This window comes from Eleutherodactylus coqui, chromosome 7 (genome assembly GCF_035609145.1).
Source record: "Eleutherodactylus coqui strain aEleCoq1 chromosome 7, aEleCoq1.hap1, whole genome shotgun sequence".
Lineage (NCBI taxonomy): Eukaryota > Metazoa > Chordata > Amphibia > Anura > Eleutherodactylidae > Eleutherodactylus > Eleutherodactylus coqui.
The window spans coordinates 73,644,163-73,670,728 of record NC_089843.1 but is presented as its reverse complement, the minus strand read 5'-3'; the positions used below and the strand labels follow the sequence as shown (position 1 = coordinate 73,670,728).

The 26,566-nt window shown below is 43.8% G+C and overlaps 1 protein-coding gene across 1 annotated transcript in view; it reads right to left on the bottom strand.

Moving 5' to 3' along the window:
- Positions 1-5,406: 5,406 nt before the first annotated feature.
- The window catches only part of SEL1L3 (SEL1L family member 3), a 66,858-nt gene continuing 45,698 nt past the window's right edge, over positions 5,407-26,566 (bottom strand). Inside the window, exons 14-24 of the mRNA XM_066573215.1 lie at positions 25,848-25,910; positions 21,506-21,682; positions 19,305-19,432; positions 18,317-18,400; positions 17,602-17,692; positions 14,125-14,209; positions 11,254-11,363; positions 10,974-11,101; positions 8,476-8,578; positions 8,322-8,385; positions 5,407-5,842 (exon numbers count right to left, since the gene is read on the bottom strand). Of these exons, the coding sequence (XP_066429312.1) occupies positions 5,682-5,842; positions 8,322-8,385; positions 8,476-8,578; positions 10,974-11,101; positions 11,254-11,363; positions 14,125-14,209; positions 17,602-17,692; positions 18,317-18,400; positions 19,305-19,432; positions 21,506-21,682; positions 25,848-25,910 (1,194 nt within the window). The 3' untranslated portion in view covers positions 5,407-5,681. The remainder of the gene's footprint in view (positions 5,843-8,321; positions 8,386-8,475; positions 8,579-10,973; positions 11,102-11,253; positions 11,364-14,124; positions 14,210-17,601; positions 17,693-18,316; positions 18,401-19,304; positions 19,433-21,505; positions 21,683-25,847; positions 25,911-26,566) is intronic.

Genomic DNA, 26,566 nt, shown 5'->3' with positions numbered 1-26,566 from the left:
GGGCTCTGTGGTATTGCATCACTCTCGTACCTCTTTCCTCTTCGGGAATGAGAGTGGAAAGGTTCTCCTTATACCGTGGGTCGAGAAGGGTGTACACCCAGTAATCCGTGTTGGCCAGAATGCCAACACGAGGGTCACGAGAAAGGCAGCCTAACATGAAGTCAGCCATGTGTACCAGGGTACCAGTGCGCAACACATCGCTGTTCACACTAGGAAGATGACTTTCAGGATCCTCCTCCTCCTCCACAGCCTATACACGCTGAACAGATGAGACGCAAGCATCATGAGTACCCACTGCAGTGTGCCCAGCTGTCTCTTCCCCCTCCTCCTCCTGCTCCTCCCCCTCCTCCAAAATGCGCTGAGATATAGACATGAGGGTGGTCTGGCTATCAAGTGACATACTTTCATCCCCCGTCTCCTGTTCCAACTGCAAAGTGTCGGCCTTTATGCTTTGCAGCGAACTTCTCAGCAGGCGAAGCAGCGGGATGGTAACGCTAATGATTGCAGCATCGCCGCTCACCATCTGGGTAGACTCCTCAAAGTTTCCGAGGACCTGGCAGATATCTGCCATCCAGGCCCACTCCTCGGTAAAGAATTGGGGAGGCTGACTACCACTACGCCGCCCATGTTGGAGTTGGTATTCCACTATTGCTCTACGCTGATCATACAGCCTGGTCAACATGTGCAGCGTAGAATTCCACCGTGTGGGCACGTCGCACAGCAGTCGGTGCTCTGGCAGCTGAAACCGATGTTGCAGGGTCCTCAGTGTGGCAGCATCTGTGGTGGACTTGCGGAAATGTGCGCAGACGCAGCGCACCTTGCCAAGCAGGTCAGACAAGTAGGGGTAGTTTTTCAGAAACCGCTGAACCACCAGATTGAAGACGTGGGCCAAGCATGGCATGTGTGTGAGGCTGCAGAGCTGCCACCAGGTTACGGCAGTTGTCACATACAACCATGCCCGGTTGGAGGCTCAGCGGCGAAAGCCAGAGGTCGGTCTGCTCTGTCAGACCCTGCAACAGTTTGGGGGCCATGTGCCTCTTGTCACCTAAGCTGATTAGTTTCAGCATGGCCTGCTGACGCTTGCCCACCGCTTTGCTGCCATGCCACGCGATACCGACTGCAGGCGCCGTGCTCACATTTCTTAATTGAGAGGCAGAGGGGGTGTAGGAGGAGGCGGAGGGGGAGGGCTTGGAGGAGGTGGCATAACACACCGCAGATACCAGCACCGAGGTAGGACCCGCTATTCTGGGTGTGGGTAGGATGTGAGCGGTCCCAGGCTCTGGCTCGGTCCCAGCCTCCACCAAATTCACCCAATGTGCCGTCAGGGAGATATAGTGGCCCTGCCCACCAGTACTTGTCCACATGTCCGTGGTTAAGTGGACCTTCCCAGTAACCACGTTGGTGAGGGCATGATTTATGTTGTGGGAGACGTGCTGGTGTAGGGCTGGGACGGCACACCGGGAAAAATAGTGGCGACTGGGGACCAAGTAGCGCGGGACCACCGCCGCCATCATGTTTTTGAAAGCCCCTGTTTCCACAAGCCTGCACGGCAGCATTTCCAGGCTGATTAATTTGGCAATGTGCACGTTTAAAGCTTGTGCGTGCGGGTGTGTGACGGAGTATTTGCGCTTTTGCTCCAACGTTTGTGTTAGCGACAGCTGAACGCTGCGCTAAGAGACATTGCTGGATGGGGTGGAGGACAGTGGAGGTAAGGGTGTGGGTGCAGGCCGGGAGGCGCTCGTGCCTGTGTCCTGAGAGGGGGATTAGATCTCTGTGGCAGGTTGGGGCACAAGGGAAGAGGCAGTGGTGTGACCAGGAGGCGGTGAACGGCCTTCGTCCCACCTTGTGGGGTGCTTGGCCATCATATGCCTGTGCATGCTGGTGGTGGTGAGGCTGGTAGTGGTGGCTCCCTGGCTGATCTTTGTGTGACACAGGTTGCACACCACTGTTCGTCGGTCGTCCGCGCTTTCACTGAAAAACATCCACACCTTTGAACACCTATCCCTCTGCTTGGGGGCTTGCCGCGAGGGGGTGCTTTGGGAAACAGTTGGGGGATTCTTCGCTCTGACCCTGCCTCTACCCCTGGCCACTCCACTGCTTCTTCCAACCTGTCCTGCTGCTGCACTTGCCTCCCCCTCTGAAGCCCTGTCCTCAGTAGGCTTAGCAAACCAGGTGGGGTCAGTCACCTCATCGTCCAGCTGCTCTTCCTCCGAATCCTCTGTGCGCTCCTCCCTCGGACTTACTGCCCTTACTACTACCTCACTGATAGACAACTGTGTCTCATCATCATCATCCTCCTCATCCACAAAAAGCTCTTGAGACAGTTGCCGTAAGTCCCCAGCCTCATCACCCGGACTCTGGGAACTTTCCAAAGGTTCGGCATCGGTCACGACAAACTCCTCAGGTGAGAGAGGGACCAGTTTTTCCTACTTGTGGCAGGGACCCGAGAACAGTTCCTGGGAGTCTGCCTGCTCAGAATATGTCATTTTCATGGAGTGAGGAGGCTGGGAGGAAGGAGGACTAGCAGCCAGAGGATTCAGAGTTGCAGTCCCTAAGCCGGAAGTAGTGGACTGCGTAGAAGACTGGGTGGTCGATACATTGCTGGACGCATTTTCTGCCATCCACGACAGGACCTGCTCGCACTGCTCTGTTTGTAATAAAGGTCTACCACGCGGACCCATAAATTGTCATATGAAGCTGGGGACCGCAGAAACTTGCCTCTCTCCTAATCCCGCAGCAGCCGTCTGTGATTCATCTGGACCAGGAACTCGGCCTGTGCCCACACCCTCACTTGGACGTCCGCGTCCACGTCCTCGACCCTTACCCTTCCTCTTCATCATGATTATTAAGAATAGAGAAGGGCCCAAATAAATTACCCCACTGTACAGCACTGACAACTGTGGCTTAATTCACTGCACACAGAGACTTGTAGATAGTGGAGGCTCTATGCTGTGACTTGAAAAAAGTAACCCGCTGTCTTGCGCTGATACCTAGGGGTAATTTACCGCTCACAGAGACTTGTAGATAATAGAGGCTGTGTGGAGTGGGAGAAGACTCTAAAGCCAGTGGATAGTGCTGGTAACTGCGGCTATCTCAACGTCGCCAAGAAAGGGTATTGTGAGACGCTCTGCACAACGGCATAGCTGAAATACTTTGCAGTGGCCCCCGGTAATATTACAGTACTGTTTAGCGGTGAGACCTCTGTCTAATGCACTGCAGACACAGAACGGTATAAACAAAGTCGTTCGCAGTAGGCTAGGAAATATTTGAGTGCAGTTTCACGGCGAGAGCTGGTTGTACGGCACTGCAGGCTGAGAACGCTATTACTGACAGGCTTCTAACAGGCCTAGATGCATAATTCAAAAATGGATGCACTAGAACTCCCAGCGGGCCCCAACTAAAATGCACACGGTCAGATGTAGCTAAAACGAAGGAGCTTTAGGGTATTTGCACGGAGGATACGGAATGTATAGTGTATATAACTTTCCCTATAGAAGTAGCTGTGCCCCAACACTCTGTGTCTAATTCATTGCAAGCAGAGAACGGTATAAATGAAGTCGTTCGCAGATGGCTAGGAAATACTGGAGTGCGGTTTCATGGTGAGAGCAGTATTGTAAGGCACTGCAGCCTGAAAAAAAGTATTACTGAAAGGCTGCGAACAGGCCTAGATGTGTAATACAAAAATGAATGTACTACTACTCCCAGCAGGCCACAACTAAAATGCACATGGTCAGATGTAGCCCTAAGAAGGACCGTTGGGGTTCTTGAAGACAGGATCCTACACTACCACTTTCCCTATACTCTGTATAATGCACTGCAGACTGAGAACGCTATAGATGTAATGGCCTGCACAGCCCGAGATGAAAAAAAAATAAAAACGGTGCACTACTGCTCCCAGCCAGCCACAACAGTAATGCAGACAGTCAGATGTGGCCCTAAGAAGGACCGTTGGGGTTCTTGAAGACAGGATCCTACACTAACACTTTTCCTATACCAGCAGCAGCACTTTCCCTGACCTCTGCCAGCATGTGTCTGAGGCTAGCCGCGGGCGGGACCGTTTTAAGAACTCGGCGGTCACTTGATCTTGCCAGCCACTCACTGCAGGGGGTTGGATAGGGCTGGCACGTCATAGGAGGAAGTTGTAATGCCTTCCCTGCATGTCTATTGGCCAGAAAATGGCGCTAAACATGCAGGGAAGGAAATGGAACTGACTTGAGTACCGCGTAGCGAGCATCTCGAGTACCCTAATGCTCGAATGAGTGTGCTCGCTCATCTCTAGTCTTTACTGCTCGGCTCTAATGTGATATTTTTTCTTTATATCAGACTTAAAAACTGGATTGGACAGTTTTTAAATAAACCCAAATCTTTCCCAGAAGTATCGTCCTTAAGCTCCATTATCCCAAGGCACGAGATATTATCCTTTCCGCTGCAAGAAATCTTTCTTCCATAACAGTCACATAATCTGGAGTCCAATTACGATTTAGCCCCTTCCAAGCTAGACCGCTGGCAACAACAGCATGCAATCACCTTGGCACTACAAGCTCAGATTTGCTATCCGTGGGGTTTTCCATTATTACTTTGTTTTCAGTTAGCAGACCAAAACTATACTATTGAATGGGTAACATGGCATGTTCACACCCTTTGTTCATATGCTGGTTGACACTAGCTACTGTTTGGTTCCCCATCATTGCATTTGGTGCCATACTGGTTAGGGCACTATGACCTAAGAACCACTGCACATCACAATACAACACACATACCTGATGAAAAGTTGATCTGCCGTGTTATTTGTTTTGGTCATTATCAGGTACTGCAGTTGAGATCCTTATTCAATGAAACATGTGTATCCTATCAATGGAAACCCAGACGAGGACACAGAGATTTGTCATTTTAATGTATGGCATGGTCATCCAAACCAATCAAAAATGACAAGTCCTTCAGAAAGTGGCCGTCTGAAATCCCTAATGTATGGCCAGCTTCAAACTGCTCATTCATGTCCTCATTAAGTAGTGAATCATTCATGTTGGGAGCTGTGATTAGTATTTTTGATGATCAGAAGAACCAGACATAGTTCAAGATGATTACCCACCATGTGATGTAATGACGCAACCCTACTTTTCTTTCGAACGCCCTGCTGAGTTGCCTATGACAATGATGATGAGGAAGGTCTTCGCTTGAAACAAGCTGTGAACTAACAGAAGCTGATTCAAAAAAAGTACAATTAATTATGTTTCCTCCATAATAAACATGGTTATAAATGGATTGTTTGCTATACTTCGCAATGGTTAAATTTCAATAGATTTGTACATAATTGTCGGACTAATGTTCTTATCGTAATCTCTACTTAAATCCAAGGAGATCACATGACTTCATCTTATATCATCAAATAATGGGTAATAATAGCCATGAGATTTAAAATGGTTTTTATTCTCATACATATCTAGAAAATTGCCTGCAATTTTTCTTTGTCAATTTCCTCTTAAACAGAAATATTCCTTCATATATTCAAATTCACAGCAAGGATGAAGTAAAAGTGCGGCACCTCACTGAGTGCTGCTCCACAAGGACACATAACACCTTCGCCATGGCTCATAACAAATGCCATTTTTGATGATGTCCATAAGTGACAGAAGGTGCTCATTATATGCCATCAGTTCAGGACCATCACTTTGCATTGTGCGTCATCTGGTCAGGCTTAGGTTGCCATTCTCAGAATTAGGTGGCGCAAAACTGTTTCCCACAGAAGTTTCTGTTGGCTCAGGTGTTGGAGTAGTACTGGGGTTGTCTTCTGGTGGTGATGAACGTTGGACATTGTTCGCTCTTCTGGACTGCGAGATATTTTCTGGAAAAAAGGAAATTATAGAATTACACATGTAATTTTAGGCATTATTTTCAGAGCCCATGTATAGGGCTATGGTGATTTACAGTGAATGCTCTGCAACAGCAAAGTCGCCAACAAAGAGATAAGCATGCAATGTTTCCTAAATGTAGGCTCACCGCTGGGAAAACTTTTGTTTTAGGGAATTGTTTCAATACCAAGGGCATTGTGGTTTTTAAGATATTGGCTTACAGACACACAGTATAATTGGATTTTTTATTGTTTACTCTAGTTGATAACGACTCGTCTTGGTCACATGATGGATACAAGAACACCACAAGACAAGGGCTAAATTTTTATTTCATGCAAGTAAATACTAAAAATTCCTAGTAAATAACAGCAAGAAAAGATCTTAAAAACCTTCAAGGGGTTGTCTGAAATAATGAAAAAAAAACAGGTTCCCCATGATAAAAAATAATAAATGGTGCTATAGTCGACTCCCCCAGCTCTACGTCACAGCCATCTGCAGCCAATCACTGACTCCATGCTTGAGCGGCGGACTGTGATTGGCTGCAGCAGCCTGTAAACACAGACTGAGGACAGAGTCATGTTACGGGAGATGCTTGGAGCCCAGAGAGGCGAGTATAAGCTTGCTTATTATTTTCTATCATGGGAAACCTCTTTTTGTAAAAATAAAAATTAAAAAAAATTAAAAAAACCTCTTTAAGGAACTGATAAACTGAAAGACTGTATAACTTTATAAGAATCACATTTATTTGCTGAAGCCAGATTAGCCATTAAGTGCTCCCTTTAGTGTCTGGAGTGCGCACACAACACACATGCAGGACATTTTGCTACTGATTTATCAGCAGGCACAGGCTGGTTTATGACAGCTTGTAGTCTAGAGGTTTCTATAGAGAGCAGTCTGTGTAAGAGCTTTCAGGATACCGAAAAGGAACCTAAAACTGTGCATTACCCTGTGGGTATATAATAAAAAAGATGCTAATGGGAGTGATAACATTATATAAGTGAGATGATAGTTAACTGGTGGCGGGGGGGGGGGGGTATAGAGTGGGCCCAGGAGTCACACTCGTTCCATTCACAGCAGATGTCAGTTGTCTTTGATAGCCGCAATCAAAGATAACTCCAACTGCAGTTTTAAGCATATAGACACCACTGATAATTCTGATAGTGGCATTTAAATGATCCGACAGAAGAAGGGAGCTTCCCTCTGTCTCCTCAACAGCCCTCTAGCAATGAGTTTGCAGGGTGCGATTTGGGTGTCATGGCAGCCTTGTGAAAGCCCCCAGGGCTGCCGTGTATTTCTGCCTATTAAGCTGTTCCTGTGGCACATCTTAAAGGGGTTGTCCCGCGCCGAAACGGTTTTTGTTTTTTTTCAACAGCCCCCCCGTTCGGCGCGAGACAAACCCGATGCAGGGACTTAAAAAAAAAAACCGCACAGCGCTTACCTGAATCCCCGCGCTCTGGTGACATCTTACTTACCTGCTGAAGATGGCCGCCGGGATCTTCTCCCTCGGTGGACCGCAGGGCTTCTGTGCGGTCCATTGCCGATTCCAGCCTCCTGATTGGCTGGAATCGGCACGTGACGGGGCGGAGCTACACGGAGTCGCTCTCCGGCACGAGCGGCCCCATTCAGAAAAGAAGAAGACCCGGACTGCGCAAGCGCGTCTAATCTGGAGATTAGACGGCTCCATGGAAACGAGGACGCTAGCAACGGAGCAGGTAAGTGAAAAACTTCTTATAACTTCTGTATGGGTCATAATTAATGCACAATGTACATTACAAAGTGCATTAATATGGCCATACAGAAGTGTATAGACCCACTTGCTGCCGCGGGACAACCCCTTTAATAGAATGCATGCAGAAATAAAATTGTCACGGTGCACCACCCGTAACAGGTAGTGAAACTAGGGTTTCATTATTACGTCAGTCTAGTCCACTTGGCTGTGCTTTGAGCTCTGCTGCTCGCCTCTTAGCCTTCACTGCAAAAGGTACCTCTGACATTGTCTGTTGGAAATACTTCACTGGGGCCTTTCTCTCCACTTTGCTGTAACATCTACTGTTATCATAGGGGGGATGTTTTTTCCTGTAACTGTGTCCCCAGCTACAGTGGAAAGGTGTGACGTTAAAAAAAATTTAAAAAAAACAAAGGGAATGACCCCCAAAGGTTTATATATGACGTCATGGGAGACATAGCTGTAAAAAAATAGTTATTAAAAGAAGTAAAAATAAATTACTGAATAAATGAAAACACGTATATAAAAAAGTATAACTCTTCTATGATCTATAGGAATCTCAATCTTTTATTTTGTAGTAAAGATTAGAGATGAGTGGGGAGATACTCGGCTAAGGCACTACCCGCTCGAGTAATGTGCCTTAGTGAGTATACTTGCTCATCTCTAGTAAAGATGTAAAGAACAATTCTAGTAATGAATGAAGGCAGCTGGCCTACAGAAGGTGTAATTATCTAATGGGGTCTCACCTTGCAGGGTATATACACACTGTAATATAAATGTAGCCAGTATGATAGTCCCCAGTATATAAACCTAGAAGAAAAAGGAAAAAAGTTGACCATATTGTACCATAACTTTTCACACTTCTATATTATCATTGTAAACGGTAGTTGTAATCATTACCAAAGAGGAATTCCGTATGAACTGCCAGGTGTCAGACAGCTGCAGGTAAAGCAGCACCAACGTGCAAGGACTAATGCTCTCCTCAGCGCTCTCATTCTGACATCTACAGAAGGAAAACAGAAAGGTTTATTTTTCCTACAGGTATATAGTTATTATCAAGAACATCAGGCTTCTTGTTTGTGTACATAAGTGACTGTCACCTCCAAGGCTTCATCACATCCCGGCTTATATCCTCCATTGTTACTCCACACAACAAAGAGGCCTCAGGAAGCCCTTATACAAACACACAATAGATGGCAGCTCAACTGGCCAATGGTCTAATGTGTACGAGCGGGGATTTCAGCATAGCTAATCCTTTGTTTTTGCAGGAGATAAGCCTTACCACGCTCTTCCCATTGAAAACGTATGTATGAGCAACCAAACAGAGCGCATTTATGAGTCAGGAGGAATAGTTGTTGCATGAATGAGTCATCTAGAGTATTTGGCTGGTATTATACCTCGGTTTTTATCTCATCTAAATAACCAGAATGAACCACTATTTACTCTTAAAGTAGATACTGTGTTTCCCAGAAAATAAGACCCTGTCTTATATTAATTTTTGCCCCAAAAGAGGCACAGGGTCTTATTTCTGGGGGGTTTCTTACGCTCACCTAGCAGAGTCATTCAGGTCCCTCCCGCTGGGCTGCGGCGCTCCTGCAAGCTTCTGTGTTGTCCTCAATGCCGACGGAGCATCTCTTGCTGGTGACTGGGCTTGAATACTCCACCTCCAGCAAGCGATTTCTCTGATTTGTTCAGGGGCACCGCCTCAGCCAATCAAAACCGGCATTTGATGAACTAATCACAGCCATTCAATGATGTAATTCAATGAATGGCCGTGATTGGTTCATCAAACGCCAGCTTTGATTGTCTCAGGTGACGCTCCTGAACCAATCAGAGCAATCGGTTGCTGGAGGCAGGGTATTCAAGCCCTGTCACCAACGAGAGATGTTGCATTGGCATTGAGGACTGCATGGAAGCCTGCAGGAGAGCTGTCCCAGTGGGAGGGACCAGAACGGCTTTTTGGGGACACACGGTAGTCATGGAGCATTTTACTGTATGTGAATGTGATGTTTACCAGCAGAAATACTGCCTTCCAGTAGGTGGTGATACAGAGATATTGTTCCTTCTTCCTACTTACATATTTCTCAGAGGAGCTTGCATGGCCTTATAAGTCTCCTCACACACCTTCTAGGTGCTCTCTAAGGAGAAACGATACCCTTCTTGACCCACATCTATAGGCCTCTCACTAGCCAAGCCAGAAACCTACTGCACACTGATGAGGGGGAAGTACCACGAAACAGCTGTCTGTTAGAGATGAGCGAACCTACTCATTTCGAGTAATTACTCGAGCGAGCACCGCGATTTTCGAGTACTTCAGTACTCGGGTGAAAAGATTCGGGGGGCGCCGGAGGGCGGGGGGAGGCGTGGCGGCGCGGGGGGTAGCAGCGGGGAACAGGGGGGAGCCCTCTCTCTCTCCCTCTCCCCCCCACTCCCCGCTGCAACCCCCCACTCACCCACGGCGCCCCCCCGAATCTTTTCGCCCAAGTACGGAAGAACTCGAAAATCGCGGTACTCGGGCAAAAAAGGGGTGTGGCTGAGTAGGCTCGCTCATCTCTACTGTCTGTGCATGATTAGTCTCGCTTTGGCTCACAATTGCCAGTCATTGTTACAAAGTGTGTTAAAATGCTGCCTTCCAACAGGTGGCGCTACAGAGGTAATCTTCCATCTACCCATTTCTGATGTTTACAAGATGCATAAATAGTAGCTCATCCATCAGGCTGATCACCAGCAAGCAACCTTTATATGCCTCATTACGAAATCAGTGGCGATGGAATCGGAGTAGGGGTCCATAGATTTCTATAGGTATCCTATTCTGGCACCGTATAACTTTTGTATTAGGAGTCCTTCAGAAAAAACATCTTGCCAATGCTGTATTGGATGCCATATTTTAGAGCCCTTTGTAATACAGTGTCGTATACACATGTGTGAGGACTTCATTCTTATATGAACTACAAAAAAATGAACTTCTCTATTAACCCTTTCCAATCCACTGTCTGATGTCTTCCTACATTCTGACTGAAGCTTGTACAGCTCCAATGTCAGAAGACATCCGACAGGGTATTCCTACCGTCTATTGCCAGCCACTCCGCTGTTGGAGCCTCTCTGGCGCACACACACTGACTTTAGCCAGCAGATGGCACCATTGTATAACAGCAAAAAGAGAAAGCCTTTTAGGCAACCCTGAATCTAAAATTGGATTGGAAAGGGTTAATGACTGGCTGAACAAACTTTTGCATTTTACTTGTAAGTTTTAAAACTTTTACAGAAAATCTGCCATCAGATATCTAATACGGAGGATCAGTTCAAAAATACACGACAGTTACTATAGAGATGTAATAAGACTGCAGCTTTGGAAACAATGGTCTATTCTGAACATAGAGGGCGCTCCACAACTGCACCTTTCATACAGCTCTATCGCCAGGGAACGATTGTTCCGATACAAAGATGTCTCAATATTCAGATGTCTCAGCAAATACTCCGGTATGGAGATTCCTTCTTGAGCCAGCTGGGCGAGGTTGTAAAAACCCTAAAAAAAGATAAAGAACTCGGTCAACAAGGAAATGTAAATCAACCCAACATACAAGATGGGGATGCAATATAAAGATTGGGAAATATTCTGAAGTATCAATTTCCATAAACATTGTTGCCATCCTTGCAACATCAGACATGTTTACTTACCTGCGATTCGCCCTGCAGCGCCGCCTGCGTGTACATCTTCATTGAAAGCTCCAGGTCTTTGTGCTGACTCTTGTCACCGTAGTAATACATATCACCCATCTTCAGTAAAGCTGTAAAGCAGATATGTTATTATTGCTCATAATATAATCTTCATTCTTAGGCCACTCTCACACATGCGCTTTTTACTGTAGTTTTCGTGGTGTTTTGAATGCTGCGATAATCGCGCTACCACACTCCCATTGATTTCAATGGGGCCTCGCAGACCTGCGCTTGAAGTCCGTGATTTTCGAGCGCTGTCTGCTCTGTTTTGCCATGTTTTTCGAGCTTCTTAACACAGCTCACCACCCATTACAATGATGGGGTGCGTTAAAAAGCGCTGTTGAATGCAATAACCTGCATTCGAAAACACAGATCCAAATTACGGTGTTTTGCTGAGAGTGGCCTTACTCTCATAGTAAGCCAAAAGCATAAACACACGGCTGCTAAAATACCAAGTAAACGATTGCATTGTGTTGAGTGATGACAAATATATACAGTATATGTAGCTCCACCTCCTGGCCAATAAACAGTATTGCACTTCAGAAAAAGAAATGACTTTGTACAATGCATTTGGAAAGTCTTCATACCCTTTAAGGTTTTTTACATTTTGTTATGTTGTGGTCTTGTGTAAATGAAAAGTTTTCCCCCCATCTTTCTGCACGCGATATACCCCAAGTGAAAGCAGCATGGGAGAAATCTTTGTACATTTTAAAAAAATTTAAAAACTAACATTTTGCATTGCCACAAGTATTAACGCCCTGTACTCAGCACTTAGCTGAAGCACCTTTGGCAGTGATTACAGCCTCCAGTCTTCTTGGATATGATGCCACAAGGTTTGGGGATTTGGGATTTTCTGTTGTTCTTCTCTGCAGATCCTCTCCAGCTCTGTCAGGTTGGATGAGGGGCGTATGTGAACAACCATTTTCAGGTCTCTCCAGATATATTCAATTGGGTTCAAGTCAGGGCTCTGGCTGGGCCACTCAAGGACATTCACAGAGTTGTCCCTAAGCCCCTCCTGTGTTGTCTTAGCTGTGTGCTTATGGTCATTGTCTTATTGGAAGGTGAATCTTCTGCCCAGTCTGAGGTCCCCTACGCTCTGGATCAGGTCTTCATGAAGAACATCTCTGTATTCTGCTCTATTCAGCTTTCCATCAACCCTGGCCAGTCGCCCTGTACCAGCTGGTAAAAAATACCCCCACAGCATGATGCCGCCACCACCATACTTCACTGTAAGGATGGTATTGAGCAGGTGATGAACAGTGCCTGGTTTCCTCCAGACATAACGCTTAAAATTCATGTGTAGCTTACTGAGAATCGGCTTCCTTCTGGTCACTCTGTCATAAATTCACGATTGTTGGAGTGCGGCTGTGATGGTAGACCTGGAAGTTTCTACTATCTGCACACAGGATCTTTGGAGCTCAGTCAGAGTGACCATTGGGTTCTTAATCACGTCTCTTACCAAGGCCCTTCTCCCCAGATTACTTAGTTTGGTGGGTCGGCCAGCTCTAGGAAGAGTCCAGGTCGTTCCAAACGCCTTCCATTTAAGAACTATGGAGGCTGCTGTGCTCTTGGGAACTTTCAGTGCAGCAGAATTTTTGTAGCCTTCTCCAGATCTGTGCCTCCACACAATCCTGTGTCTGACCACTAAAGGCAGTTCTTTCCTGGGCATGGCTTGGTTTTGGCTCTGATATGCATTACGAGCTATAAGACCTTATATAGACAGGGGTGTGTCTTTTAAAATTACAGTATGTCCAATCAAGTGAATTTACTCCAGGTGACTCCAATCACGGTGTAGAAACATCTGAACGATGATCCAGATAAATGGGAGGCCCCCAGAGCTAAACTTCAAGTGTCGAACCAAAAGGTCTTAATAATTATGTCAGTGCAAAATGTTAGTTTTCTAACTTTTAAAAAATGTGCAAAGATTCTTAACATTCTGTTTTCACTTCGCCATTATGGGATGGTGAGTGCAGTACGATGGGGGAAAACTTCAATTCATTTTTTTACATAACAAATGTAAAAAAATGAAGGGGTCTAAAGATTTTTTGAATGCAGCACATGTTCTGTATGTAAAATAAAACATAAAAATTTGCCCATGTCAGTGTTCATACCGTAAATATATAGTACTGCCTGAAGAAATACACAATATATCTCTAACGGTATGTGCAGTCAATCTGTATTGGAATTATCTAACACAAGTCTGTGTTATCATCCACTGCAGAAATCCATGGTTGAGCTGCACATTTCTGTTGCGAATCTGCATGCAATAGATCCAGATTACCCAAAACCGATTTCTAAATGAATCATCATCAAGAAGTGACGTGTCCCTTCTTTTTTTTCCATAACTTTTTGAAATACATACATAGACAATTCTGCACCATATAAACTATGGGGTGGATTTTCATTGAAATCAGGGAGGCACTTATATGTGCCTGTGGATTTTGCTGCGGATCTGATGTGGAATCAGTCCACACAGATTAAAATTTCTTCCCCGCAGCAAAATGAACCCTTTCCAATCCACTGTCTGACGTCTGAAGACATTCTGATTAAAGGCTGTGCAGCTCCGATGTCGGAAGACGTCCGGCAGGGTATTCTTACTGTAGATTACTGGCCGCTCTGTTGTCAGGGCGGCCTCTCCAGCATGTCCCATACCACAGTACTGGCTCTATCCAGCAGATGGCACCATTGTATAATGGCAGAAAGAGAAAGCCCCCTAAGGAAACCCTGAATCCAAAATTGGATTGCAAAGGGTTAAGTCTTAGTACCAAAGTTAAAATATACCACAGAAATAGTTATAATGTGAACGTGCTGACATATATCATGGAGACACACCGTAATTAGAAGGATTGTACTGATGGACAGACAGGTTATAATATCTCCAAATACAAATATCTCCTAAAGGTACTGTGGACAGCTCCTAAGAAAGACAAACATTAGTGGTTCATTTTAAATGTATAACAACAATATATGAAAATGAATACAACAAACATCCCCATGAATAAGTTCAATCCATAATAAAGTCTAATGAATTGTCTAAAAATACTAAAAAAAAAAAAATCATACAAGTAGATTATTCCTCTGTACATTCATCTTTTGTAAAATCAACACCAGCAACTTTCTAACTATACAAGCCTAAATCAAAACTATGTGTAATAATTGTTTAGAATGGTGTATAAAGCTGCGTTCACATGTAGGGGATTTGGTATGGATTTTTTGCAGAGGAATAATCAGCATCCCTTGCTGTGGCTGTGAAGAGGATCCTGGTGCAAAATTTGATATGGATTTTGCTGCAAATTTTTCTGCTATGGAAAGTCCACACCGAATCCGCTACACACTTATTAGAGCTGTACTAACAATTACAACAGCAACCTTAAAGGGGTTGTCCCGCGCCGAAACGGGTTTTTTGTTTTTTTAACCCCCCCCCGTTCGGCGCGAGACAACCCCGATGCAGGGGTTAAGAAAACAAACCGGAGAGTGCTTACCTGAATCCCGGCGGTCCGGTGTCTTCATACTCACCTGCTGAAGATGGCCGCCGGGGTCTGCTCCCTCCGTGGACCGCAGCTCTTCTGTGCGGTCCATTGCCGATTCCAGCCTCCTGATTGTCTGGAATCGGCACGTTACGGGGCGGAGCTACACGGAGCCGGCATTCTGCACAAGCGGCCCCATTGAAGACAGCAGAAGACCCGGACTGCGCAAGCGCGGCTAATTTGGCCATCGGAGGCCGAAAATTAGTCGGCACCATGGAGACGAGGACGCCAGCAACGGAGCAGGTAAGTATAAAACTTTTGATAACTTCTGTATGGCTCATAATTAATGCACAATGTACATTACAAAGTGCATTAATATGGCCATACAGAAGTGTATAGACCCACTTGCTGCCGCGGGACAACCCCTTTAAGGGAGCAGAAAGGTCTTGTATTCCTGATATGTTTGCCTCCCACCCCAGGAAGGTTGGTAACCCCACCAGTTTCCCACTATATTACTACATGTATTCTATTCTACTAGCGATTACAATGGCCCTGGAGCTATAACATACCCAAAGTATATGCCATACCAAAGGGATTTGCCATAAATGTCTGATAGGTGCAAATTCCACTTCCAGGAGTCTCCAATAGTCAGCACTAACCAGCACTTCAGGGGGGATCCTTCTACTGTATGCATGCATGTGGCTCTCCCTGTTGGAGATGATGGGTGATGTGGTAACAGCCCAGCATTTCACAAATTCCATAAACTACAATGGAGAGAATCCCATGCATAGACGACTATGTCTAAGGCCCCATGTCCACGGGCAGATCGGATTCCACATGCGGGAGCCCGAGCGGAATCTGACCCTGCTCTGGGCGAGGACACTGCTAACCCGTCCGAGTCTTCTGCGTGCCTGTCCAAGTCTTCTATTTTTTTCACTGCTGATGTGTGCAGAAGCGCCAGCCAGCGCTCCGCCGCACATGCGCAGGGGAGGTTTTTTTTTTTTTTTTTTAAACCTACTACTTTTCCGCTGAATCCAAGGCCTGTCTGCAATTGAATTGCGGATAGGCTACGGAAGCCATCTGAGCGAGAACCACATTGAAATGAAGCATGCTGCGATTTGGTTTTCGGGGTTAAATTGTCAGTGAGCTGAGGGGAGTTAAGGGAAAACGAGATCTGACAGCACAAAACGTACAGTTATAGAAATACATTTTTGTGGGAAAGTTGCGCAAATCATATTGACAGCAAAGAGAAGTCATGCATGTAGATTGTAAAGGGGCAGTAGATACCACCCATTACTTCTTTCCTATATTGTTACTCTCAGAAGTCTATTAAGTGTGCGAGAAGCTTTAATCATACTGTTGGCTCGGTTGACTCTCCATGCTCTACACCAGTGATCTCCAACCTGTGGATCTCCATCTATCATGAAATTTAAACTCCTTGCATGCCCTGACAGCCAAAGGCTCGGAGATGTAGCTTCACATCAGTTGCAGAACCACTAGTGGGAGACAACTGTTGTAGCCTGATGCTGCTAATTCTACATGGATTCCAAGAAGTTGGCAGTTGCTATAGCGGTAGTTGCTCTAATAATATTGCATCTCAACGTAGCTTATACACTGAAAGATCACTGCATTAGGAACAGCTGGCGCATTTCATCTTGGTATCAGTAACACTGTACCACGTGGTGGCTGTGTGATGATTTGCTCTCAGGTAATGTGCTGACCTCTCCTCTGAGCAGCAGAAGGTAACATCTGGCAGTCATCGGTAAACATGGTGACTTGAATGATTTTGACAGCAGGCAGAATGTTGGTGCTCGGAGGTGGGGTGCCAGTATTTCTGAAACTTGCACTTGTTGGGTGTTTCAGAACCACGTTATCAGGAATGTACCAAGACTGGTTGAACGATGGAAAGGCATTCGACAGAAGATCACAAATCAGCAGGCTGCGTGTGGTTCATACTAGAGGTAAGTGTCAGGTGATATGTCTGATAGCTCAGCAATGATGTGCCACAGTGGATCAACTGACCCAATAGTACAGCAACGGGGAAGTTAGATAAATTTTCACAATGGCCACACGACATACTTTGCGTTGACTGGGGATCAATAGCCGAAGGCTGACCTAGCATCATTGCCAACCACCTCGCATGGGCCCAGGAAAGAAGTCAACGAACTTTGGACACATGGCATAAGGTCGTTTGTTTCCTACTGAAGCATATGAATGGTCGGGTCTGCATCTGCTGTAAACAGCATGAAGCCATATATCTCATGGCAGTGTCATGGTCTGGGGAGCATTTTCCTGGCATGACCTAGGACCATTGTTCATAATGCCGCAATCCTTGAATGGGGGACGCTACAGGGAATAGCTACTGACCATCTGCACCCATATCTTTAGGAAGTCTTCCGAGACCATAATACCATCTCTCAACAGGACAACTCTCCACGTCATCAAGCCGAGATCAGTAGGGAGCGGTAGGAGGAACATGACAATGAATTCTCCACATTTCCTTGGGCCCCAAACTCACTGGACTGTAACTCCATTGAACATGTTTGGAATATGCTGCAAAGGGCTGTGAAATCGGCTCCCACTTATCTGCAAAATGTGTACCAATTGACATAGCTGCTGGGGCAGGCATTGCTCAAGTTAAGTATGGAGGATGTTCGCAACCTTGTGGAATTTGTTCCTGTGGTCTGAAAGCCGTGATTGTCCAAAAAGGTGGACCAACCTGTTATTGAGTAGATGTTCCCAATGCAGTGATTGTTCGATGTAGTCCTGAGCTTGGGGGCTGCTCAGGACTTTTTAATATGAGAATAGAATGACAAATCAGAAAAAACAGAAGTCTACATACCAAATGCTCTTCACAAAGATAGGCCACATTTGACTGTGACATCTCCACTCCGGCTTCTGCAGTCAAGATGAAATTCAGAAAAGCCTCATCTCTGCCAGAAACCAAGAAAAAAAATTAGACAAAGATTCATTGCTTACTTTATAATCTTAAACTATTTATTTAAAGGGTCACTTTCACTTAAAAAAAAAATCCTAACTTGAGACATGTCACAAGCTGTGGTGGGCGGGTCCGGGAACCCAGACCCAATCACAATTTGCAAATGAGACAACCAATATGGCTGCACAAATGGCCACTGCAACGAGATATAAAAAAGGCAAAGTACAAAAAATAACAACCAGCTTCGTCCAATATATGGCCACTTTTAAGTGTACAGTGCACATCTCCTGTAACGGATTAATAAGTTTATTTTTTTCTGTAATTCATAAGTTCTATTCATTGGTGAAAGCCATGTCTACAATTAAGTAAATGTTTGTATGGGTGTTTTATTAGTCAGAATATCCTTCTTAAAGGAAAGTCCTTCAAACCTTGCAGACTCTGACAATGATAACATGGCACCCATCATATATGGACATGAAGGAGTTGTTGGTCTTTCTACGAGAAGGGGCTCCACTTTTGTCTATGGGCTGTGTCTGCTATTGCATCTCCTTCTTAAGTTCTTCCCTGAGTGAATTGACTGACTGTAAAATTTAAAGGAATACTTGTAAATCTGACTTACAGAGCACCATCAAGGTAGGCATTTACAGCTTTCCGGATGACAAGTCCAATGTTTCCATTTTGCTCCGCAACAAACTTTGCCAAACTAAATAAAAAATTATTTTTAGGTTAATGATCATTTTTTACAATGCAATTACTAAAGAAGGAAGCTACTTGACTGAGTTTGCATTCTACTCCTGGGGATAGCTAGCTGATCGTACAGTCGTACGCTAGCTGGTCCTCAATAAATAGAGTGGAGGCTGTGAAGGCATGTTGTAAAGGTGCATTTAGACTGCAAGATGATCGGTCAAATGACAGTTTGAGTGACAGTTTTGAGCGATCATCTTTGCATAACTCTGAAGTAGCTAATTAGCTACTTGATGAGTTAAATGCAGGCGGAGCAGGACACTGCTGATAACCCCAAGAAAAGCAGCTGTTTTGTATATGCAAATAGCTGCTTTGTTCTTGCAGTTATCAGCAGTGTCCCGCTGAGCTGATAGCTCAGAGAAACAGCAGCGCCTTTGTTTTCTTCCTGCTGGGAAGTCTCAGCGATATATCAGCTGAAAGAATGCTGAAAGAAAATTAGCGTGCAGCGCTGATAAGAGTCATTGTTGATTTCTAGTTTGCTAGAAATCAGCGATGAACAAATAGTGCAAAAACAGTGCACGATGGCAGCACATTTACACACAACGATTATCGATCAAAAGATGGCTTTTCGGCGAATTTTGAGCAATAATTGTTGTGTCTAAATGGGCCTTAACTCTATTTCAATAACAGCACTGGAAATTGCCAAATGATTGAACTGGTAATCTCCAGCACTGTCTTTGAATTGAATGGAGCAGAGATGCACCTGCACGACCTTTGTTCCATCCATTTGGGGATCGACTGGACCCTGTTCTTGGAATTGGTGAAGGTCTCAGCGGTCAGACCCCCATTGATCAGCCAGTTATCCCCTATCCCATAGGTAATTAATAACTTAATCTTACCAGATACCCCTTTAATATACTTACAATATTGCGGTCTCTGGATCTCTCGGGACACCTTCCAATATTCCAGTGATTAAATATTGTGCTACATTGATGGAAGCTTCAATATGTCCTCCTTCAGAAGCTTTTGACATGAATTCATAGGCTTGTGTCTAGAGAATATTAAACATAAATAAAATAAAATACATTTTTCTAAAGTCTTTTGTAGAACTTCTTTTAAACTTGCCTATATATCAGGGAACATTGGATGTTGTAATTCTGCAACAGCTAGAGTCCCACAGGTTGGAGACCATTGCCCAAGATAATCCAAGGATATATACATTCAAGGTAATTGGAATTTTTTATTTACAGATATGTCCTCCCTTAAGGACATGGCCTATTTTGGGCTTAAGGACGCAACGATTTATGGCGGATTTTAATCTAATTTTTCAAAAGCCATAACTTTTTTATTTTTCCGTCCACGCGGCCGTATAAGGGCTTGTTTTTTGTGTGGTGAACTGTAGTTTTTATCGGTGCCATTTTTGGGTACATTGACTATATTGTAAAACTTCTATTATTTTTATTATGATCGCAGGGAGAGAAAACGCATCAATTCTGCCAGAGATTTTTGGGGTTTTTTTCTTTAAAGCACTGACACCAAAATTCTTTTCTGCAATAAAAACCCTTTTTTCAGAAATCTTTTTTTTTCTAATTCGCTGAATTCAAAGTCCTATAACTTTTTTTTTCTATGTATGAAGCTCTGTGAGGGCTTATTTTTTTTTACTAGAAAAGCTGTAGTTTTTATTGGTACCATTTTGGGGTACATATAGCTTTTTTGATCACTTTTATTGCGTTTTTTGGGAAGCAAAATGCTAAAAATTTGTATTTTGTCTCAGTTTTTTAGCTTTGTTTTTACGCTTTTTGCTGCGCAGGATAAAAAGCATGTTCAACTTATTGTTCGTGTCGTTATGGACACAACGATACCAAATATGTGGGAATTCTTTTTATGCTAATTTGATAAAAAGCTCAAAAATTGTTTTTTTTGCATTCTTTTTACATTTTTCTTTTTTGTACATTTTTATTATCTTTTTTTACACCATTTGTGTCCCTCTGGGGGACTTGCACCATACCAATGATGATTGCTATGATAAGGCATTGCAGGACTTCTCTCCTGCAAAATTTTATCGCTTATTACAGCGTTTATAGGCAGTGGTATACAGGATGCCTAGTAACCTGGTAACATCATGAATGGGTGAGTGCTGCCTCTGATTGGCTGAGCGCAGGGATCAATCAGAGGCAGTTCTCAGCTGTCATTCAATAGCTGAGAGCTGTCTCTGATTGGTCAGAGTGCTCAGCCAATCAGAGGCAGCCCATTCAGCAGGCAGGGATTTTTTTTTGTGTATTGATTTTTCATGCAGAAAGCCTTTAATGAAATTCAAGCCAGCGCAATGGTGGACACATCTATACTTAGTCATATTAAGAAATAAACAAAAATACCAAAGTGAATTTTACATCTTTAAGAACATATTTTCAGCCTAGATGATTTTATAGATGATAATTTACAGTTCAGAGAAATAACCTACATAAAAACTCGAGTAGCTTTATAAATACATTAAATTGCTTATCTTGTACTGGTATATTCTAATTAACAACATAAATGATAACTTTTGGTATAGTGCGAACTGCAATCACAATTCTGCTGGCTGCTGTTGGGGACATTCAACAAACTTGTCAATGGGCATATCGATATGAGCATCGAGTCTCTTCACATCGAGTCTCTTCACATCTGTATCGGAGGCTCAGCTTGCTTTTTTGTCTGGAAAAATGTCAGGCAGCATGCTTGAAGCTTGACGGCCCCCATTAAAGTCTAATCATAGGACCGATCTGTTTCATTTTATTAGTAAAAAGTTATAAATCCAGGTAATCCCAAAGGATTACTTTTTCTTCATACTGTATGTAAACTGTAAACTGTGTTAAAAGTTCAGTATACACTTTAATATCCATATGCATCGAAATAATGGAAAACCTAAATCTAGCAAACAGACTGGCTACAGAAGATTCTAGAAGATTAGATGACACCCACATGCCATATGTGAAATAATACTTGGCACAGGCACTGGAACTTGTAGGAAAACTACAAATACGTATATAGAAGATTGCACACAATTTGCCCTAACAATAATTGGGGGGAAAGAAGGCTCCCTACCAATCCTCAATTCCGAGCCATGTAGAGAAGTCATACTCACTTCATTGACACCAACTTGGCCTGGGTAGGTGCCGTGTAGATGCAACACTCCGAGGTTAAATGCTGCTTCTATATTCCCCTTGTCATAGGCTTTCCTCCAATATTTCACCGCTCTAATGTAGTCTTTCTTAAAATGATGGTAATACCAACCCAATCCATTCAGAGCTTCAACTTGTCCCTGGGTGCAAGATCAACAATCAATTATTCTTCAAATCAATACACATTAAGCAACTTTTCACTGACCCATGATCTTCCCTCTCTTCTGTACCTAGAATTTCGTGAATACCAACAATGAGCAGAAACATCTTCCTTATGGCTGGGGTCACACGGAACGTATTCCTAGTAGAAATCTCATGAATTTGGCCGCAGTGAAAAACCGCAAACTTTCCACTGGGAATGTGCTGCTTCAAAATCTGCGGCAGTTAGCCACGGGTTTTGGAGCGGCTTGGCCGCGCACTTTTTCGTTGCCGCTGGCGCTCCTGTAGAGGAGGGTGCAGCCACAACGGGAAAAAAAATTGACATTTGTATAGTTGTATAGGACCACAACTGTCATCAGTCAGGATGGCCGTACTTTCGATGCAGCACTGCAAAAAGGTACCTGCATCAGAAGGAGGTCCATTATTCACCGCCATAAAAAGGCATATCGTCAGTCACTAATGGGTTAAAACTCATTCTTCCAATGCTCTCAGATAACTAGAGTATGCATTACTAAACTGGCCCTCTCTTTACATCTCAACTAACTTTATATAATTTTAGCTCTGTGACACTGTTCACACCCAACAACTTTCATTTGATTAATTTTGCAATCATTCTGATAATTACTGTATGCAAATAAACAACAGAGATCGTTCCCTATTGAAAACTGAATTATTAAGTAATTAACCTGACATACTAAATATTTGAGTCATCAGACCAGCTCTATTATGGCGTGATGACTTTGTGCAATCAGGATAGTACTCTGAGAGTGAACATGTAGGTGCATGGGCACTGCCATGACAGATGAAGGAGATAGAAAGGGAAAGGATTTATTCGATTTTGCTATACGTTTCAACACAAGGCTAGTACCTTCCTCAGGGCGTTCCTACTGCACTGAGCAGCAGCTGACCTTTTTACCTTGTAAATTGCCATACCTGGATTCATTATATACACAGCAAATGAGCAAAGTACTCATATTCATGTGCTAATGTTTTAGGTGCCATAAACTATGCTATGGGTACCATGTGCAGTCATCTAGTTTAGTTGTCTGCATAGGAATTAAAGGCTTCCAAATGTCATATTGTGGGCAGTTTTATAAGAATTATTTACAGTACATTCTGCTGTATAATTGCTGTTTGCAAACATTTTGTACAATTACTAATCAAATTTTACTGTATATGCAATGTTTGTGTAGTGTACAGAAGTTAATGTGTACATGTGTTCTAGCACCTTCTGGATGATCCGTGTAGTCTTGTGTCTCTGTGTTTTTCCACTGTCTTCTATGTGCATGAATATGATGTGAATTGCACCTTTGCAGCACTGCATGGGTTACTGTCTGGGTTATGTCTGGAAAAGTATCTATTTGTATGTCATGTGACCTTGTTTTATATATGTGGGTGCAAGATGCATGAGTGAGCTCTTTCCTGTCTGTGCTCCCAGAGAGTCTTTTGGACTGAATCTGGCCTACACACAGACACCTTCAGTCTGTGTGGGGGTGAATATGGAAGAGGCTTAGAGGATAGTTTGTGAGTGTTATGGACCCCTTCTTTTTCCCTACCTGGAGGATTAAGAGAGAGAAGCCACAGGTAATTGAAAGTCCCCACCATGCAGCATTGAAGTGTATGTTTCTGCTCCGTGAGTGTATATCAGTAGAGAGTTGTTGAGTGTTCATGAAAGGTGTCTGGGAACAGAGATACACAGATAACCTGGCCTGTGAAAGCTCCTCTGTCATCTCGTGTTTCCTCCCTGTCATACCATGTGTTCTTCTACACTAAGTGTATTGCAGATGGATGTCAATTGTTACTGGACTGTTATAAGTTGTGTTACCCTTAAATGGCTTTACTGACCATTCACGGTTTGGCCTGTTGAAATCTACCCCGTGTGTGGACTCTTATTTATTTATTTCTCCGGAGAGATCACCGTGGAGGAAGGAACGGTGGCGTCACGAGTGACAAAGAAGAACCAAGGTAATCCACTCGTGGGTTCCTAATTTAATATAGTTTGCCTGTGCCGCTTGGACGTGTCCCTGGTTACCCTCCGGGTGGCAGACGGTAAAGCCACCATGACAAGTGAACTACTGTACCCCCGCTGTCTCCTAGGCTGGGGCCCACTTCTAGGACGTTGCATTTGCATGTATTATTTCAATTACATCAAGCTCTGAAATTACACCAAAAATTTCACTTCGTGATGGCCTATTTTATGCCCTAACGGCCAATCAATTTTTCAGTTGTTTGCCATCACGTGGCTGGAGCCATAGCTTTATAATTTTTTCACAGACATGGCCATAGGCAGGCTTGTTTTTTGCAGGACAAGTTGTATTTTTTAATGTTATCATTTTAGGGCACATATAATATCTTGTATAACGTTAATTTTATTTTTTATTTCTTTTTTTTGGGGGGGGGGGAGGTGGAAATAAAGAAATTCCACAACAGTTTTTGTATTTTATTTTTACAGTGTTCAGCATGCAGAATAAATAATGTGATAACATTATTCACTGGGTCAGCAGAATTCCCGTGATACCAAGTTTACACAGTTTCTTTTTTTCTGCTATTTTTCCATTGATGGAGCTCTATGGAAGCTTGTTTTTTGTGGGATGAGCCCTATTCTTCATTTACCCCATTTTTGGGAATATGTAACATTTGATCACTTTTTAATTCAGGTTCTTCTAGAGGCAAGAATAACAAAATGTTTTTTAGTGACCGCCCATGTGCCTTTTTAAGGCTGTCACTAATGGGCAGTCACTAAAGGGTTAAGTGTCTTGTCTTACCTTTCATTAGTAATAACTTCTAACACATAAATGAAAGGATTACCACGGATTAAAAATGGCCTAGTGTACAGGAGGTTTACTATTACTGTTGAATCAATAAAGGCTATGAAAACCTTTGTGTTCCTACAGAAAAATTATGCACTTATATGTTTTTTTCCATTGAGTTTTCCATCTCATGCATTTAAAAAGCCACATACTTAGTTTACAGTCTCTTCTATATTCAGGTTCCTAACACTGATCAGCTGATCTCTTCCATGAATGTACACAAGCTCAGCTTCTCACCCTCTTTCAAAGGCTGGGCAGCATACCAAAGGCCACTCTATACTATACCTCTCTTTCATCCTCTCTAAGTAGCTGCTGGTCCTGTTCCACCCTCCCTACTGATAAGAGCAGAAAATTTGCCCAGAGTGAATTACAGCCCTCTGTAGTAGTAGCTTGCTCTGGTCTGCTTTGCTCTCTGTCCTCCTGATCTCCTCCGCCTTTTCCTGCACTATCATACAGCCATATGTAATAGCTCAGTGGAAAAGCAGGGGAGCGGGCTAGCGGAGGAGTCAGTCAGTTTACTCCTATTGGAAAATATAAGCGTAGAAACTATATAAATATATCAGGGGACAATACAGGGATTTCTCCCATCATCTATTTAAACCCAGGACTGTGATTGTAACAAGGGGGCATCCACTACATCTAGAGGAAAGAAGGTTTCTACACCAACAAACAAGGGGGTTCTTTACTGTAAGAGCATTGAGACTATGGAACTCTCTGCCTGAGGAAATGATGATGTGGAACTCACTAAGAGAGTTCAAGAGGGCCTGGACACTTTTCTTGAGTGTAACAATATTACATGTTATAGTCACTAATTACTTCAGAAGGGTCGGTGATCCAGGGATTATTCCGATTGCCAGATTGGATTCGGGGAGGAATTTTTTACCCTAAAATGAGGAAGATTGGCATCTACCTCATGGAGTTTTTTGCTTTGTTCTGAATAAATATTGGGGGGTAATAGGCTGAACTAGAGGAACATGTCTTTTTTTTCATTTCCAAAGCACATTGATTAAAAAAAATAATGCAAAGCTGTACATAGCCTTTAGGAGCTAAAAAAAAATCTGTTCCAGTCATGTGATGGACACATGGGTGCACAGCTCATTGGAGTGCAGATATCAGAGCAGTACCGTGTAACAAGCCGTGTACAGTATCTGTGTGTCCATCACAGAATTTTTATCCAAGTGAATAAACAATGTAGGTTTCAATTGAATTACAGCCAGCAGAGATCTTGGAAACCACGAGGCAGTGATGCAAAAATATCAGAAAATTGTTTAACTTTGCTTTATACAGAAAACCTTTATTTGCAGAAACTGGAAATTTCTTAATATATCATCATCACCTTTGCTGCAGATTTCTTCATTAATTTTAAGGCCAACTTCTTGTTCTTAGGAACACCATCACCCTAAAAAAGAGACATTAAAACCTGTATGAAAAGGTTTATAGATCAGAACTAGAGATGAGCGAGCGTACTTGCTAAGGCAAACTACTCGAGCGAGTAGTGCCTTATGCAAGTACCTGCCCGCTCGTCTCAAAAGATTCGGGTGCCAGCGGGGGAGAGCAGTGAGTTGCGGGAGTGAGCAGGGGGGGGGGGGGGGGGGGAGAGAGTGAGAGAGAGATCTCCCCCCTGTTCCTCCCCACTCTCCCCCGCCGCTCCCTACCCCCCGCCGGCACCCGAATCTTTAGAGACGAGCGGGTAGGTACTTGCATAAGGCACTACTCGCTCGAGTAGTTTGCCTTAGCGAGTACACTCGCTCATCTCTTATCAGAACACACGTTCAGGCATCGTTCACACGAGCGCATTAGAGGCATGTGAAAAGATCATGTCTAAATAGAACCAATGGTTTCCTATAGAAGCGTTCAAACAAAGGAATTTTACACGCACAAAAAGCTCGCTCCAATCAAAGATAGGACATGGACTCAAACTCACATCTAAGGTCCGTGCTGCGAGAAAGGATAGGACCTGACTGATCTATGGTGCGTGCTTTCCATAGATGCTTATGGAAGCTGGAAAATACACACCTCTGATCGTGTGAATGGGCTAATTAAAATAGCTGGAAT